Below are 18,291 nucleotides of genomic sequence, written 5' to 3' on the forward strand. Positions count from 1 at the left end.
CCTCAAAAAGATAGAAACATACATAGTGCAAAACAGTTTACATATAAAATAATATCCCAATCCTAATGAACGGTACTCACATGGGGGAGAGCTTCTATAGCTTTAAGTTATAGATGTTATTTAAAATCCCACTGGCATAGACTGGAACATGTATTCCAAGGATTTATTACAACATTAAAAATGTATATGTATAAAAACAGATAAAATACAAACAAATCTTAGAGTCAGGCACATATTTCAATCAAGACCTGTAAACTTCAGAGGGAAAGATCTTTTCCAAGTAACCTCAGTGTACTTTTAGTCACTACAATGCTCTATTTGTAACCGGCCAATGTTCCATTCATCTGCTGATGCCACTCTGTGAATACTTATCTTCCCCATCATACGTTTCCTCGCTCTCAGGCAACTTTTTCAAGGATGTTTGTTCCAGTCTCAGCTCAAGTTTAAATCTCCACTAACGTCCTCTTATTGGTCCAGAGTTCTTTTCATCCTATTGGTTAATCACTTTTATTTAATTAACTCCTAACAGTCCATGCACTATGCACTCAAAGAAAAAACTAAATCCATATAGAACATATTAAAGGGACACTGAACCCAAATTTTTTATTTTGTGATTCAGATAGAGCATGCAATTTTAAGAAACTTTCTAATTTTACTCCTATTATCAAATTTTCTTTATTTGAAAAGCAAGAATGTAAGTTTAGATGCTGGCCCATTTTTGGTGAACAACCTGGGTTGTTCTTGCTGATTGGTGGATAAATTCACCCACCAATAATCAAGTGCTGTCCAGGGTCCGAACCAGAAATTTGCTGGCTCCTTAGCTTAGATGCCTATTTTTTAAATAAAGATAGCAAGAGAACAAAGAAAAATTGATAATAGGAGTAAATTAGAAAGTTGCTTAAAATTGCAAGCTCTATCTGAATCATGAAAGAAAAAAATTGGGTTTAGTGTCCCTTTAAGTATAATTTAAATGTCCATTCAGACTATATTAATATTTTCAGATTCAAAACCTTCATTATCCATCACCCATTAATAACTTTTATATACAATATATTAAATAAGTATCATCCCCCTTTAGGAATGTGGTGTCTAAAGAAGCCATTCAAAATAAGGATGAGAGATGAATCCATCATCATCCTTTAATTCAAACCTTTGTCATCCACTACAAAGTGCACTATTCTAACCACTAACCTATAGAGGGATTTACTTTTACAAACATTGTTCTCACTATTGTAACATTTAAAATCCTTTATATCAAAAGTTTAAATACCATATTCCTCAACTTTCCTTTCTCCAATTAGAACCCTCATACTTTATAATTTAAGTATATTTTTTGCATTTCTATGCTCTGTGCTTGTTTGATCACATTCTTTATTTGCTTTGTTGTACCACTTACATAGAGTGTATCACTTTTAACCCCTTAACGACAGAGGACGCGCCAAAAAAATGTCAGTTAACGACCATGGACGTACCTGGCACATTCTCTGTCAAATTGTGCCTTGGAAGCGATCGCAATAGCTTCCAGCCTCTCTCAGGGTATTGCAAGATATTAAACTTCAATCCTATTGGCTGATCCATTCAGCCAATAGGATTGAGCTGGCAATCTATTGGCTGTTGCAATCGGCCAATAGATTGCGAGCTCAGTCCTATTGGCTGATTTGTTCAGCCAATAGGATTGAAGTTCAATCCTATTGGCTGATTGCATCAGCCAATAGGATTTTTTCAACCTTAATTCCGATTGACTGATAGAATTCTATCAGCCAATAGGAATCTAAGGTATGCCATCTTGGATAACGTCACTTAAAGGAACCTTCATTCGTCGTTTTTCGTCGGAAAGAAGAGGATGCTCCGCGTCGGATGTCTTGAAGATTGAGCAGCTCCACACCAGATGGATGAAGATAGAAGATGCCATCTGGATGAAGACTTCTTCCTGTCTGGAGGACCACTTCTCCCGGCTTGAATAAAGACTTCTCCCGGCTTCGTTGAGGACTTCTTGCCGCTTCGATGAGGACTTCTCCCGGCCTCGTTGAGGATGGATGTCGGCTCTCCAAAACTGTAAGTGGATCTTCAGGGGTTAGTTTTAGTTTTTTTTTTTAAGGGTTTAAAGGGATACTAACCCCAAATTTTTTCTTTCATGATTCAGATAGAGCATGCAATTTTAAGCAACTTTCTAATTTACTTCTATTATCTATTTTTCTTTGTTGTCATGTTATCTTGATTTGAAAAAGCAGTAATGAAAGGTTAGGAGCCGGCCCATTTTTAGTTCAGCACCTGGGTAGCGCTTGCTGATTGGTTTGCTACATTTAGCCACAAATCAGCAAGTGCTACCCAGGTGCTGAACAAAAAATGGGCTGGCTCTAAAGCTTACAGTACTGCTTTTTTAAATCAAGATACCAAGAGAACAAAGAAAAATTGATAATAGGAGTAAATTAGAAATTTGCTTAAAATCTCATGCTCTATCTGAATCATGAAAGAAAAAACTGGGTTTAGTATCCCTTTTAATGGGGGGGGTTTATTTTTAGGTCAGGGCTTTTGCTGCAATAGAGCTAAATGCCCTTTTAAGGGCAATGCCTATCCAAATGCCCTTTTCAGGGCAATGGGGAGCTTAGGTTTTTTTTTTAGTTAGGATTTTATTTGGGGGGTTGGTTGTGTGGGTGGTGGGTTTTACTGTTGGGGGTTGTTTGTATTTTTTTACAGGTAAAAGAGCTGATTTCTTTTAGTTTAGTTTAGGCTATGTTTTTTTTTATTTGGGGGGGGGGCTTTTATTTTGATAGGGCTATTAGATTAGGTGTAATTAGTTTAAATATCTTGTAATTTGTTTTTTATTTTGTGTAATTTAGTGGGGTTTTTTATTTTTTTTTATTTAGGCAATTGTATTTAATTTAGGTAATTGTATTTAATTTAGGTAATTTATTTAATTGTAGTGTAAGGTTAGGTTTTAATGTAAGATAGGTTAGGTTTTATTTTAAAGGTAAATTTCTATTTATTTTAACTAGGTAGTTAGTAAATAGTTAATAACTATTTAGTAACTATTCTACCTAGTTAAAATAAATACAAACTTGCCTGTAAAATAAAAATAAACCCTAAGCTAGCTGCAATGTAACTATTAGTTATATTGTAGCTATCTTAGGTTTTTTTTTTACAGGTAAGTATTTAGTTTTAAATAGGAATTATTTAGTTATTAATAGTAGATTTCAATTAGATTTATTTTAATTATATTTAAGTTAGTGGGTGTTAGGGTTAGACTTAGGTTTAGGGGTTAATAAATATAGTATAGTGGCGGCGACGGGGGCGACAGGTAAGGTGTTAATAAGTGTAGTAAAAAATGGAGATAAGGGAGCCATTTACCAATATTTTAGCTCTGTGTAGTAAAATCAAACTAGAGGTGCAGACCCTATATAACTATTGCAAACTATAATTTGGTTAATAAGTGTAGGTAGGTTGCGGCGACATTGGGGGCGGGAGATTGGGGGTTAATAAATAAAATGTAGGTGTCGGCGATGTTGGGGGCAGCAGATTAGGGGTTAATAAGTATAATGTAGGTGTTGGCGATGTCGGGGGCGGCAGATTAGGGGTTAATAAGTGTAAGATTAGGGGTGTTTAGACTCAGGGTTCATGTTAGGGTGTTAGGTGTAAACATAAATTTAGTTTACCCATAGGAATCAATGGGGCTGCGTTATGGAGCTTTATGCTGCTTTATTGCAGGTGTTGGGCTTTTTTTCAGTCGGGTCTCCCCATTGATGTCTATGGGGGAATTGTGCACAAGCACATACAACCAGCTCACCGCTGACTTAAGCAGCGCTGGTATTGGAGTGCGGTATGGAGCACAATTTTGCTCTACGCTCACTTCTTGCCTTTTAACGCCGGGTTTATAAAAACCTGTAATACCAGCGCTGTAGGTAAGTAAGCGGTGACAATAACGTGCAAGTTAGCACCACACAGCTCTTACCACAAAATCATATTCTGGCCGTATGCAAAGTATCTCACAACTCATCAGGAATTTCAAGTTCACATTTTGAGAGTTCATTGAGATTTGCAAGCAGTTTTTGTTACAATTTTAGTTGTAGATTAAGCCATGTGTATTACTCTATTTTCTTTATTTAGAGTTTATTCTCATTCATGTATACATTAATTTAGGGCACATTAAATAGCAGGCTCTAGGGTGCAGTTAGAAAATTGCCAATAATTTATTGGAAGTACCCCCAATAGAACTGAACTGAATTCTATTAAATTCTAGACCTTTAGGACTAAATTAAGAGTGGCGCGCATTAGCTGTAGCGCAAGCGAAGACTGATAAAAATTATTTTAAAAAAATTATTTAAAAAGTTATAAACACTAGGATTTACTATTGAAACAAATAAAGGGGACTTTCATTCATGAAGTATTAGGTACTTTATTTGATTCAATTGATCGCCGTTTTTACCTTGTACAGGAACCCACGACAAAAAAAAAAATTTGGCTAAGAGGTAACGTTTTCACCTCTTAGCCAATAGACGTGCGGTAAATCTGGCTCCCATGGGCGCCAAGCCAGATTTACCTCACGGCTATTGGCTAAGAGGTGAAAATGTCACCTCTTAGCCAAAAAATTTTTTTTGCCGTGGGCTGCTGTACAAGGTAAAAATGGTGATCAATTGAATCAAATAAAGGAGCTTTCTACATAAAGTACCTTATAATTCATGAATGAAAGTCTCCTTTATTTGTTTCAATAGTAAATCCTAGCGTTTGTAAAACACTAGGATTTACTTTCACTTTAAGCAAGGACCAGCTGTCTAAAGCCTCAAACATGTTTATTCCTGATTGCATATCCTATATTGCATATCCTATATAACCGGGCTCAACAAACCCAGCTGCAAGGAAGCCCCTGGCTCCTATAATTTTACTCCTAGCTTCTATCTTTCACCAAGAATCAAGTTTCGCTCTATACCGGGTGCTTAAATATCGCCAAAAAATTAGCGTTATTGCACTTTCCATAGCGCTGCCATTACAAGTTACTGAAAAATCTTCTCTAGGCCTGACTTTACGTGCTCGTGCATGTTTCCCCCATAGACATCAATGGGGAGAAAGTGTTAGAAAAAAAACTTACACCTGCGATTGCAGAATGGCGATTGCCGTAACGCAACCCTATTGATGTCTATGGGGAGAAGAAAGTTATGTTAAAACCTTACACCCTAACAAAACCCCTAGTCTAAAAACCCTAATCCGCCACTCCCCGACATCGCCAACACTGTATAAAATGATTAACCCCTAATCACCCGCCTCCGACATCGCCGACACTTAATAAACCTATTAACCCTTAAACCGCTGCCCCCCCCCACATCGCTACTAATAAAATAAACCTATTAACCCCTAAATCGCCCCCCCCCCCACATCGCTACTAATAAAATAAACCTATTAACTCCTAAACCTAACACCCCCCTAATTTTAAATTAAATTTATAATATAACTATCGTTAAATAAATAAAAACTTAGCTGTGAAGTTTAACCTAACATTACTATTTTAAAACATTAAAATTAACAAAAAAATAAAAAAAACTAAATTACAAAAAAATCCTAAAAGCCCCCCAAAATAAAAGCACCCCTAACCTAACAATAAACTAATCTACCCATTGCCCCTAAAGGAGCATTTGCATGGGCATTGCCCTTAAAAGGACATTCAGCTCTTTGGTGCCCAAAGCCCTAATCTTAAAAAAACCTAAAAAAAACAACAACACTAACCCCAGGAAATCTACTCACAGTTCCTAAAGTCCGGACTTCCATCTTCATCCAGGCGGTGAGAAGTCTTCATCCATCGAGGGGGCATCTTCTATCTTCATCCCGGTAGCGCAGAGCTGTGGAGGCGCGGGACATCGTCGCTGGCGGTGTGGGCATCCAGCGTGGAGGATCCTCTTCATACGATCACCGTTGTACACTGAAGCTTGAATGCAAGGTAACCGTTTAAAAATGGGGTACCTTGCATTCCTATTGGCTGACATTTTCAAATCAATTAATAGGAGGAGAGCTGCTGAAATCCTATTGGCTGATTTGAACAGCCAATACGAGAGACATGCCATTCCATGCACAATGGCCAATTTTTCAGCGGTATAGCCGTACTGCACCATACCGCAAAACTTGTAATCTTGCCCTTTGGTATTTATATATACATACACCACCACAAATACCACTGTCTGGATCCTAAAAGTATGTCTGGCTTCTAAATATTCTTACCAGATTTGTCGACCCCTGACAATGATTTGTGAAGGTAATAATTACCAGGCTGCTATTTAACCAAACAACTTTTGTCTAGCATTTCAAATTATTTTAAAAGATGTAGAGGGATTTGTTTTTTGTCACACTGTATCTCAGACAGCAAGGACATTTTAATTAAGAGTATATTCTTACTTAATACTGCTAAACTATTTTGACCTATAGGGTCAACCAAGCATAGACCAGTTTTGGTATACAGATTTAGCTGGCAGTAGACTTTCATACATAGCACCCATAAATACATATACCTACAGCTCTGGAAAAAATTAAGAGGTCACTGCAAAATTATCAGTTTCTCTGGTTCACATATAGGTATGTGTTAGAGTAAAATGAACATTTTTGTTATTCTATAAACTACTGACAGCATTTCTCCCAAATCCCAATTAATAATATTGTCATTTAGATCTTTTGTTTGCAGAAAATGTCAACTGGTCCAAAAAAAAATATAAATAAATAAGATGCAGATTCAGACCTTGAATATTGCAACTAAAACATTCATATTTATTTTTAAACAAGAGTTGCATTTATAAAATGACAAAGGAAGAGAAGACTGTGACTTTCTGGCAGTAATAAATGGTAATATTTAACAATTTTTTTGTAAAACATATTTATGAACAAGAGCTCTGGATTTCTGAGTAATTTTGTATTTGGAATTCCAAATTTGGGGATGTGTACCTATGTATATGTGTGTATAATTTTAATATAAATAATATTTATTTGTTATTAGTAAAAATGTAAAATACAGATGTTTTTATTGCATATCCAGATGTTTTACTTAAATGTATTATTTACTATAAATGTATAACCATTACCTTTGTTCTCTATTTTCAGAAACGTTCCAGGGGCCAAGTGCTTTTTGACAAAGTATGTGAACATTTAAACCTTTTGGAAAAGGACTACTTTGGACTAACATACAGGGACTCTGAAAATCAAAAGGTATGTATGCTTTGCACCTATAGCAGAATGGAAAAATAATCTGGGCCGGAAAGAGTCTGTTTTATAATATTCCACTATATTAATATTAGTGAATAAAATAACATATTTTGAGCATGTATTTAATCCTCAATTTTGTATACTTTTTGGTAAATGCATTATAGTATTAACATTTTTACTTGAAACTCAGTATAGATTTCTATGTAGTGTAGATGTGTTTGATAGAAGGCTACAGCAAATTTATCAATTTTTTGATGTTCTCTTATTCTGTAATGTGCAGTTTATTAAAGTGTGGTGAGATCTTGCACATTTCAGAATAAAAAAACAGTGTAATTGTATTTGAATTGGAGAGCTGTTTCTCGCTGTATGCAAAATAATTCCAATATAATATAGAGATTCTTTTGCCAGTTTTAGTTGATTATGATCAGTCTGGATAATTAAAAGAAAAAATGTTGAAGCTTGTTTTTTGATAATACAACTGTTTCTTAATGCCATATTGAATGAATTAGCTTCAAATGCTTATCACAGATGTTTCCTCAGCAGACACATAGTATTAATACAAATTGCCAGCTATAAAAAAAAAATGTTAATACAATACTTTATGGACAGAGAACTAGATTAGATTTGCTCACTTGTGGTTTGACATTTCTGCAGAACTGAATAGTCTAAGATGAGACTTTTTTTTAATTAAAATTAAATATAATTAAAAAAACATTTTTTTCATATTACTTGTTTTATTCACCCCTTCTGGTAGTTTGAGGTTATTGAGTTTAAATATAGGGGTAGATTTTTTCCTCAGGTGTTTCTGGCTTAACAAAAGATAATGCATTGTAGTTAAACGTTTTTAAATATAAAAATATCCACTTACTCTAGAACCTGGTTTCTCAACAGCCGGGCCGTGGCCCAGTACTGGGCCGTGAAGGCCCTGCTGGTGTGCTGCGACCCTACATACCCCCACTGCACACTATGACAAGCCCAATACTGGGCAGGCCTGTCAGAGTGCTATTTACGCATGCACTTGCGTGCACTGTGAGCACGTAGTGGCAATTCAGTGGCAGAACAGCATGGGATAATGAATACACAGTATAGGACCTGGACAGGTATGTTTGTGAAACCAGGCCACTGACATCAATGAAGCCACTGACACCAATAAAAGTATATATTCTCTTCCCTCACTGACACCAATGTATTTTAATACATAAGTGTATGTGTGTGTATATATATATCAGGCCCTAGACACGTATGGCTAACATTTACAGGGCCTTGAGGTCATTTGAGTTCAGAACCAATGCTCTAGAAGATATTGCTGTGTAAAATACTCATCAGGATTACGATACTGCAGAGCTGGTGACATTTGTTGGATAGCATTTTATGTCCTTCCTGTCACCTTATTTGGCATTGTGAGGTAAAATGTACTTCAGAATTGGTTAATGGATTGATGCTTTTACTTCTTAGTATGTGTAGCCAGATAATCCTTTGGGAAGATTTATGCTAATGAAAAAAGCAGGGTGTGTAGCAATGTAATTGCTTAGTGTTGAACATGTGAAGGGTGTTAAATAGATATTTCACCTTTTTTGAGAAATATCTCCTAAATAGAAAACACAAAGTAATACATTTTGATATTTAAAAGATATTTCTTCAAAGCCCCGAGAGTCTGGTGGAATAGTGAGTGCCCAGCTCAAGAAAATAAGTTAGACAAAGTAAAAGTAAATGCCACAGTTTAAATGATGTTCTAGTAAAAAAGAAATCAATTTCCTTCAAGTGATTTCAACTCCACAAATCATTATGTTGGATATACTTCCTGGTCACCAGTAGGAGGCAGAAAACCCCTGTATTGCAGAGCTTTACTCCAACACCTCTCCCAGCATTTCTCAGTTATGTTTTGCCTTCAGCATCGAAAAGGGGAAACCAAGAAGTAACTCTGTCTTCACGTCAATTGATAAACCCATTTCTCCCATCAGAAGTGCCACTTTTTCTAAAGGATTGTGTTCAAGATTACAAGTGGAGCACTATAGTTAGCACGAGGAGCACAAATGTGATCGCAAGATAGCAGTGTTTTTTTTTAATCAAAATCCAAATTGCAAGTGGTGCAGTGTTTAAATTACCGCACATTTTTTTGTGTGAACTTGCTGTAATTTACACTCCCCATATTTTCTATAGGGGGCCGTTGAACAACAATGTGCGCTTATATTACAAGTTGAAAGTAATTGCGATTGCTCAAATGCAATCACTTTTTATGCAACTTGAAAATTTGAGTGTGGCTGGAGGAAAAAGTTGCACTAAATTGTACTATTAACCCCTAAACTTCCACATCACAAACTACCCTGCTATGCTATTAACCCCTAAACCGCCACACCCCCACATCGCAAACTACCCTGCTATGCTATTAACCTCTAAACCGCCACACCCCCACATCACAAACTTCTCTGCTACAGTATTAACTTCTAAACTGCCACAACCCCCATCGCAAAGTACTCACTATCCTTCTCACACCCCTGACCTAACACCCCAAGTTACAAAAATATAAAACCTACCATTACATATAAAAAAATCCTAAGATTACATAAAAATAAAAAAACTAGCATATAAAAAACCTCTAACATTACACACAAAAAAAACCACAGTTATGCCTATTCTTAAACTAAAGCTCCCCTTTAAAAACCCATCCCAAAATAAAAAACCCTATACTAACACTAAAAGTTACTATAGCAATAGCCCTTAGAAGGGCTTTTTGTAGGGCATTGCCCTAAAGCGATTTGGCTCTTTAAAAAAAATAATAAAAAAAATACAACCCCATTCTACATTAAAAGTAGCTCTCCCCCTCAAAAAAAGACTTTCTTACTAAAAATAAGAGTAATGGAATTTGGAAGGGCATTGCCATATAGCGATTTCACTAAATACAAAAACCTAATCTAATAACAAAAACCTTTCCTGAAAAAGATTGCCCTAAAGTTAGGGTGACTATATTGCCGCTTTAAAAAGGGACACACATCAAAAATACATATGTCAGGGTTCTTATAAAAAACATTTATTTAAACAGCCCTGGAAATAGCCCTGACATATGTCCCTTTTTAAAGCGGCAATATGGTCACCCTGCCTAAAGTGAACATAGCTCTTTACCTGCCCAATAAAAAGAAACGTCTACAAAAAACAACCTAATATAAAAAAAAATTACCCAGCAAAAGGTATTTGGTTAGCCATTGCCCTAAAGTGAACATAGCTCATTTGCTGCCCAATAATAATAATAAAACAAAACAACCTAATCTTTGTCAGGGTGCCAGGAATCAGACTGAGACGAGAAGTGCAAAAATAATCACACCTTTATTAATAGCAAAAAATAATAAAAAGTCCACAAGTCAAATAACCAGCCAGGAGTCAAAACCAGAGGTGGTAGTCAGACGAGCCGAGTCAGGAGCCAAAGCGAATAATCAGACGAGCCGGAATCAGGAACAAGGAGAACAGCAGAGTCAGGAACAAGCCAGGGATCAGGAACCAGGAGGGCCGTCAGACAGCCAGGTTATACACAGGAATTCTCACAAACAGGTCTGAGACAATGCAAGGGCAAAGCATACTGAACAGAGGCCCTTTAAATAATAAGTGATGACATCGCAATTCTGAGACTGCAACCTGTCTCACATGGATGATGTACACCAGTCCTGCCATAAAAGGGCATGCAGGAAATTAGCAGCATCACACACTATGCACCAGAGTCAGCAAGAGAGGTGAGTAAAATGGCTGCCAGCAGCACATGGCAAACAAAGCAGGGAAAAAACCCTGACAGTACCCTCCCCTCAATGACCCCGTCCCCCGCGGGAGGACAAAAGGCTTATTGGGGAAACGGGCATGGAAGGCACGTAGGAGGTCGGGAGCATGAACATCAGAGGAGGGAACCCATGAACGCTCCTCCGGACCATAACCCCTCCAGTGAATCCAATACTGTACGCGGCCCCTGGACATATGAGAGTCAATAATGCTGCTGACCTCATATTCTTCATGGTTGTCAACAAAGATGGGACGAGGCAACAAAGTGGTAAACCGATTACAAACCAATGGTTTCAAGAGGGAGACATGAAACATTGGAGATGTGCATTGCAGGAGGAAGGTCAAGAGCGTTGGCCACAGGATTGACCCGTCTGAGTATTCGAAAACGACCAACATAACGGGGAGCCAGTTTATTGGAAGGCACACGAAGATTCAAGTTGTGGGAGAACAGCCAAACCCTGTCACCAACCTGGTAGGAAGGTGCGGGCAGACGCCTACGATCAGCCTGGAACTTTTGGCGCTGCATAGAATGATGAAGGCAATCCTGAATCTGCATCCACGTGGAACTTAGTTGCCGGAGATGCTCCTCCAAAGCCGGAATACCCTGAGACATGAATGAATCGGGCAACAAGGATGGTTGAAACCCATAATTCAGCATGAATGGGAATAACTTGGAAGAAGCATTAATAGCACTATTACGAGCAAACTCTGCCCAAGGTAACGGTTCAGACCAATTATTGTGGTGATCTGAGACATAGCAATGGAGGAACTGTTCCAGAGCTTGATTAGACCGTTCCGCAGCCCCATTGGATTGAGGGTGATATGCCGAGGAGAAGGAAAGCTGGATCCCCATTTGAGCACAAAAAGAAACGAAAAATCTGGAGACAAACTGGCTACCCCGGTCCGACACTATCTCCTTGGGTGTCCCATGTAAATGGAAGACATCCCGGGCAAAAATTGAAGCAAGCTCCTGAGCGGTAGGCAGCTTCTTCAAGGGAATGCAATGTGACATTTTAGAAAAACGGTCAACCACCATAAGGATAACAGTATTGCCATTGGAAACAAGGAGCTTGACAATGAAGTCCATGGAAAGATGTGTCCAAGGACGCTCACCATTAGCAATAGGTTGAAGAAGACCCACAGGAAGACGTCGAGGAGTCTTATTCTGTGCACAAACTGAGCAGGAGGCAACATACGCAGCAACATCAGAACAAAGACCTTGTCACCAGAATTGTCGAGTGACAGACCAAATCATTTGGTTCTTGCCTGGGTGACCTGCGGCTTTAGGATAGTGGTAAGTTTGCAAAAGTTTAGTTAGAAGATTCTCAGGAACAAAACACTTACTTACCACTAGGTTTCTCAGGATGTGCATTGGTTTGTGCAGCCAGGATCTCCTCCCCCAATGGAGAAGTCAAATTAGTACGTATGGTAGCCAAAATATGGTCAGGAGGTATAACTGGAGTAGGTACAGACTCCTCCTTGGACAGAGGTGAAAATTGTTGAGAGAGGGCATCAGCCCTAACATTCTTACTTCCAGGCAGGTAGGAGATCACATAATTAAACCAAGACAACAATAGCGCCCATCTGGCCTGTCGGGGCTACAAACGTTTTGCTTCAGATAGAAAAGTTAAATTCTTGTGGTCAGTAAGAATGAACACTGGTACGCTAGTACCCTCGAGAAGATTCCTCCATTCCTTGATTGCCAAAATTATGGCCAGTGATTCCCTGTTGCCAATTTCATAATTGCACTCCGCTGGAGACAATTTCTTAGAGAAGAAACCGCACGGATGCAAGGAACCGTCAGGCGTAGTACGTTGAGAAGAGGGCACCTACTCCAGTCTCAGACGCATCGACCTCAAGAACGAAAGGCAGGGCAGGGTTAGGAAGAGCCAGAACTGGACCGGCAGCAAAGGCAGTCTTAAGACTATCAAAGGCCTTAATGGCAGTAGGTGACCAATGGAGTGGATCATTCTCTTTACGGGTCATGTCTGTGATAGGTTTGACCAAGGAAGAAAAGTTTTTAATAAACTTTCTATAGTAATTGGCGAACCCCAAAAAAGTTGAATAGACCGAAGACCAACTGGGCTAGGCCACTGCAGAACTGCAGACAACTTGTCAGGATCCATGGAGAACCCTGCAACGGAGATAGCATAACCTAGGAAGGTTACTTGAGTCTGATGGAACTCACATTTCTCGAGTTTACAAAACAGGCCGTTCTCACGTAGTCTCACGTAGAACCCGTGTAACATCAGAACGATGAGCCTCAAGCGTGGGTGAGTGTATGAGGATGTCGTCTAAATACACCACAACACACTGTTGCAACATATCTCGTAGGACATCATTAATAAATTCCTGGAAAACAGCAGGAGCATTACATAGGCCAAAGGGCATTACAAGATACTCATAATGCCCGCTCCTGGTGTTAACTGCTATTTTCCATTAGTGGCCCTCCTTGATCCTATCAAGATTGTACGCTCCTCTCAAATCAAGTTTAGAAAAGGCCGTAGCTCCCTTGAGGCGGTCAAAGAGTCCCGTAATGAGCGGAATAGGGTAAGCAAGCTTAATTGTAAGACGATTAAGACCTCTATAATTGATGCATGGTCTTAACTCGCCACCCTTTTTCTTCACAAAGAAGAAGCCAGCCCCTGCAGAAGAGCAGGATTTGCGGATTACTCCCCGCGACAGAGCATCGGCAACATACTCCTCCATAGCACAATTCTCTGCAACAGACAAAGGGTACACCCGTCCCCGAGGAGGAATAGCTCTGGGTTGCAGGTCTATGGCACAATCGTAAGACCGGTGAGAGGCAACGTACCGGAATGCACCTTGTCAAAAACGTCTAGTAACTCTCGGTACTCCTCTGGCAATTGAGATACTGAAGAAGTGCACAAGACTTTAACTGGTTTCCGAAGACAAGTGGAAATACATTGCAGAGACCACGACAAAATTTCGGACCTGTGCCAGTCGAGATTGGGATTGTGCTTTTGGAGATAGAGTAAGCCCAGCACTCACTATCAGACCTCCGGTGCACGCTATAGGGACTGACGGTAAACATTTCAAAGTATACTTTGACACGGAGAAGCAAGGTATTAACAAGGGGTTATCTTTTTGTCCATTACCTCGATGTGACTTTTTTCTACTGCAGGGGGACTTATACTCTTTATTCCGCAACATCAAATTAAAGACTTACTTTGGACACCTTCAGTCACTACAGGGGGTAAACCCAAGGCTGGAGGCCGACATGCAGAGTGACACTAATGTATTATCACTGAAAGAGTTTGAATCTTAGGGTCAAAAGTAGCTTTAATCCACAAATATGTAACAATAGTGTTGAAACATTTATGCAACTTGTTTTAAGGGATATTGATATATTAAAACATAAGAATAGAGTCCCATATAGAGGTAATACATTTGCAAGGTAATTTTACTAAAAAAGAGAATAAGGATTTGCTGGATTTGAAAAATAACAGTGATATTATTTGCAAGCCAGCGGATAAGGGCGGAGCTACCGTCATCTTAGATAAGGGATTCTATATCCAAGAAATTAAAGGTCAACTATATGATGAGGAAATATACAAACCATTAGATAGAGATCCTACTTTTGAGGTGAAGCGTGAGCTTGTGAAGTGTATTCATAAGACAATGTGTAATAGCTTGATAACAGAGAAAGAACAAAAATTTTTATTACCAGAGAAATTTTTTACACCAGTGTTTTACACATTGCCTAAAATACACAAAAATAGAGAGACTCCTCCTGGCCGCCCCATTGTAGCCAGTACAAATTCAATTATGACGAATGTCTCTATATACCTTGATAAATTACTTAGGCCCCTTGCTATGAAATCAATGTCATATATTAAAGATACAGGAGATTTTCTTATCAAATTAAAAGAACTAGGTATGGAGAGCGAGAAATTTATTCTCTATACCCTTGATGTTAACGACAATTACCCACGTTAGTGGTTTAGGTGCTGTGAGACATGCTGTTGACACCAAGGGTATGCTATCTATTACTCAATGTGAATTTATTTTGGAATTGCTACAGCTTATTCTCTATTGTAATTATTTCCTCTTTCAGGACCAGTTCTTTATACAATGCCAAGGTACAGCTATGGGGTCGAATGTCGCCCCCACATATGCCAACATCTTTATGAGTGTATATGAGGAGACATTTGTATACAATAATATATTGTTTCTACAGTATGGATTATGCTGGTTTAGATATATAGATGATGTATTTGGCATATGGGGGGCGACATTGACTCCCTACAAGAGTTTGTGGCTGATCTTAATATATCCACAAGACATGTTAAATTTAAATTGACATATAGTGAGGAGTCAGTGGCGTTCTTGGACACCAATGTGATTAAGAATGGGAGGGCATTGAAAGTCGATATATACAGAAAGGAAAGTGATAGAAATAGTCTCTTAAGATATGAAAGTGCACATCCCTTCCCCCTTATCAATAGTCTCCCTAGGAGCTAACTACTTAGAGTTAGAAAGATTGTTTTAGATGAGGATATTGTACAGACCAGATTGACTGAAATGGGTAAACTTTTTATTGAGAGGGGCTTCCCTAAACAATTCAAAAACAGATAGAAGATGTCAGTAAAATCCAGAGACATTCTATCCTAAGAGGGAGTAAGATGAAAGACAAACAGGACAATAAACGCATGGTGTTTGTTTCTCAATATAATCCTTTAACCCCTTAACGACACATGTCGTACAGGGTACGTCGCACACAACCTGGTCTTTAAAGACCAGCGACGTACCCTGTACGACATCAGGGTTTAAAGCGGCTGGAAGCGATCCTGATCGCTTCCAGACGCTTTCAAGGTATTGCTGTGATGCCTCGACATTGAGGCATCACTGCAATACCTTTTCTCCAACATAGGTGTGTCCGGTCCACGGCGTCATCCTTACTTGTGGGATATTCTCTTCCCCAACAGGAAATGGCAAAGAGTCCCAGCAAAGCTGGTCACATGATCCCTCCTAGGCTCCGCCTACCCCAGTCATTCTCTTTGCACATCTCCATGGAGATGGTTAAGAGTTTTTTGGTGTTTAAATGTAGTTTTTATTCTTCAATCAAGTGTTTGTTATTTTAAAATAGTGCTGGTATGTACTATTTACTCTGAAACAGAAAAGAGATGAAGATTTCTGTTTGTAAGAGGAAGATGATTTTAGCAGACGTTACTAAAATCGATTGCTGTTTCCACACAGGACTGTTGAGATGAAGTAACTTCAGTTGGGGGAAACAGTTGGCAGACTTTTCTGCTTGAGGTATGACTGGCCATATTTCTAACAAGACTATGTAATGCTGGAAGGCTGTCATTTCCCCTTATGGGGACCGGTAAGCCATTTTCTTAGATTAAGTAAAAGAATAAAGGGCTTCATAAGGGCTTAAAAAACTGGTAGACATTTTTCTGGGCTAAAACGATTACTTTGCTAAGCATATTTTGCAGATTCTAACTCTTAATAGTTATTATAATCTTGGGGATTGTTTAGAAAAACGGCAGGCACTGTATTGGACACCTTTTTCAGATGGGGGCCTTTTCTAGTTATAGACAGCCTCATTTTCGCGCCACTAATGCGCAGTTGTTTTTGGAGAGCAAGGCATGCAGATGCATGTGTGAGGAGCTAAGAACCACTGAAAAAGCTTATAGAAGGCGTCATTTGGTATCGTATTCCCCTCTGGGCTTGGTTGGGTCTCAGCAAAGCAGATAGCTGGGACTGTATAGGGGTTAAATGTAAAAATGGCTCCGGTTCCGTTAATTTAAGGGTTAAAGCTTTGAAATTTGGTGTGCAATACTTTTAAGGCTTTAAGACACTGTGGTGAAATTTTGGTGAATTTTGAACAATTCCTTCATACTTTTGCACATATTCAGTAATAAAGTGTGTTCAGTTTGAAATTTAAAGTGACAGTAACGGTTTTATTTTAAAACGTTTTTTGTGCTTTGTTGACAAGTTTAAGCCTGTTTAACATGTCTGTACCATCAGATAAGCTATGTTCTATATGTATGAAAACCAAGGTTTCTCCCCATTTAAATTTATGTGATAATTGTGCCATAGTGTCCAAACAAAGTAGGGACAATGATGCCACAGATAATGATATTGCCCAAGATGATTCCTCAAATGAGGGGAGTAAGCATGATACTACATCATCCCCTTCTGTGTCTACACCAGTTTTGCCCACACAAGAGGCCCCTAGTACATCTAGTGCGCCAATTCTTATTACCATGCAACAATTAACGGCTGTAATGGATAACTCTATAGCAAACATTTTATCCAAAATGCCTACTTATCAGAGAAAGCGCGATTGCTCTGTTTTAAACACTGAAGAGCAAGAGGACGCTGATGATAACTGTTCTGACATACCCTCACACCAATCTGAAGGGGCCAGGAGGGAGGTTTTGTCTGAGGGAGAAATTTCAGATTCAGGAAAAATTTCTCAACAAGCTGAACCTGATGTTTTAACATTTAAATTTAAATTAGAACATCTCCGCGCACTGCTTAAGGAGGTATTATCTACTCTGGATGATTGTGACAATTTGGTCATTCCAGAGAAATTATGTAAGATGGACAAGTTCCTAGAGGTTCCGGTGCCCCCCGACGCCTTTCCTATACCCAAGCGGGTGGCGGACATAGTAAATAAGGAGTGGGAAAGGCCCGGCATACCTTTTGTTCCCCCCCCTATATTTAAGAAATTATTTCCTATAGTCGACCCCAGAAAGGACTTATGGCAGACAGTCCCCAAGGTCGAGGGGGCGGTTTCTACTCTAAACAAACGCACTACTATTCCTATCGAAGATAGTTGTGCTTTCAAAGATCCTATGGATAAAAAATTAGAGGGTTTGCTTAAAAAGATGTTTGTTCAGCAAGGTTACCTTCTACAACCAATTTCATGCATTGTTCCTGTCACTACGGCAGCGTGTTTCTGGTTCGAGGAACTAGAAAAGTCGCTCAATAAAGAATCTTCGTATGAGGAGGTTATGGACAGAGTTCAAGCACTTAAATTGGCTAACTCTTTTATTTTAGATGCCGCTTTGCAATTAGCTGGATTAGCGGCGAAAAATTCAGGGTTTGCTATCGTGGCGCGCAGAGCGCTTTGGCTAAAGTCTTGGTCAGCGGATGTGTCTTCCAAGACAAAATTGCTTAACATCCCTTTCAAGGGTAAAACACTATTTGGGCCTGATTTGAAAGAGATTATTTCAGACATCACCGGGGGAAAGGGCCACACCCTCCCTCAGGATAGGTCTTTTAAGGCTAAAAATAAGCCTAATTTTCGTCCCTTTCGCAGAAACGGACCAGCCTCTAACTCTACATCCTCTAAGCAAGAGGGTAATACTTCACAAC

At 38.9% G+C, this 18,291-nt stretch overlaps 1 protein-coding gene across 9 annotated transcripts in view; it reads left to right on the forward strand.

Annotated features, from left to right (window-relative positions):
• Positions 1-18,291, forward strand: part of EPB41L3 (erythrocyte membrane protein band 4.1 like 3) — a 554,565-nt gene that overhangs the window by 281,728 nt on the left and 254,546 nt on the right. For all 9 annotated transcript variants that reach the window (XM_053714936.1, XM_053714941.1, XM_053714938.1 and 6 more), the window contains one exon: positions 7,075-7,179. In XM_053714936.1, the coding sequence (XP_053570911.1) occupies positions 7,075-7,179 (105 nt within the window). The remainder of the gene's footprint in view (positions 1-7,074; positions 7,180-18,291) is intronic.

Source organism: Bombina bombina, chromosome 5, assembly GCF_027579735.1.
Source record: "Bombina bombina isolate aBomBom1 chromosome 5, aBomBom1.pri, whole genome shotgun sequence".
NCBI lineage: Eukaryota > Metazoa > Chordata > Amphibia > Anura > Bombinatoridae > Bombina > Bombina bombina.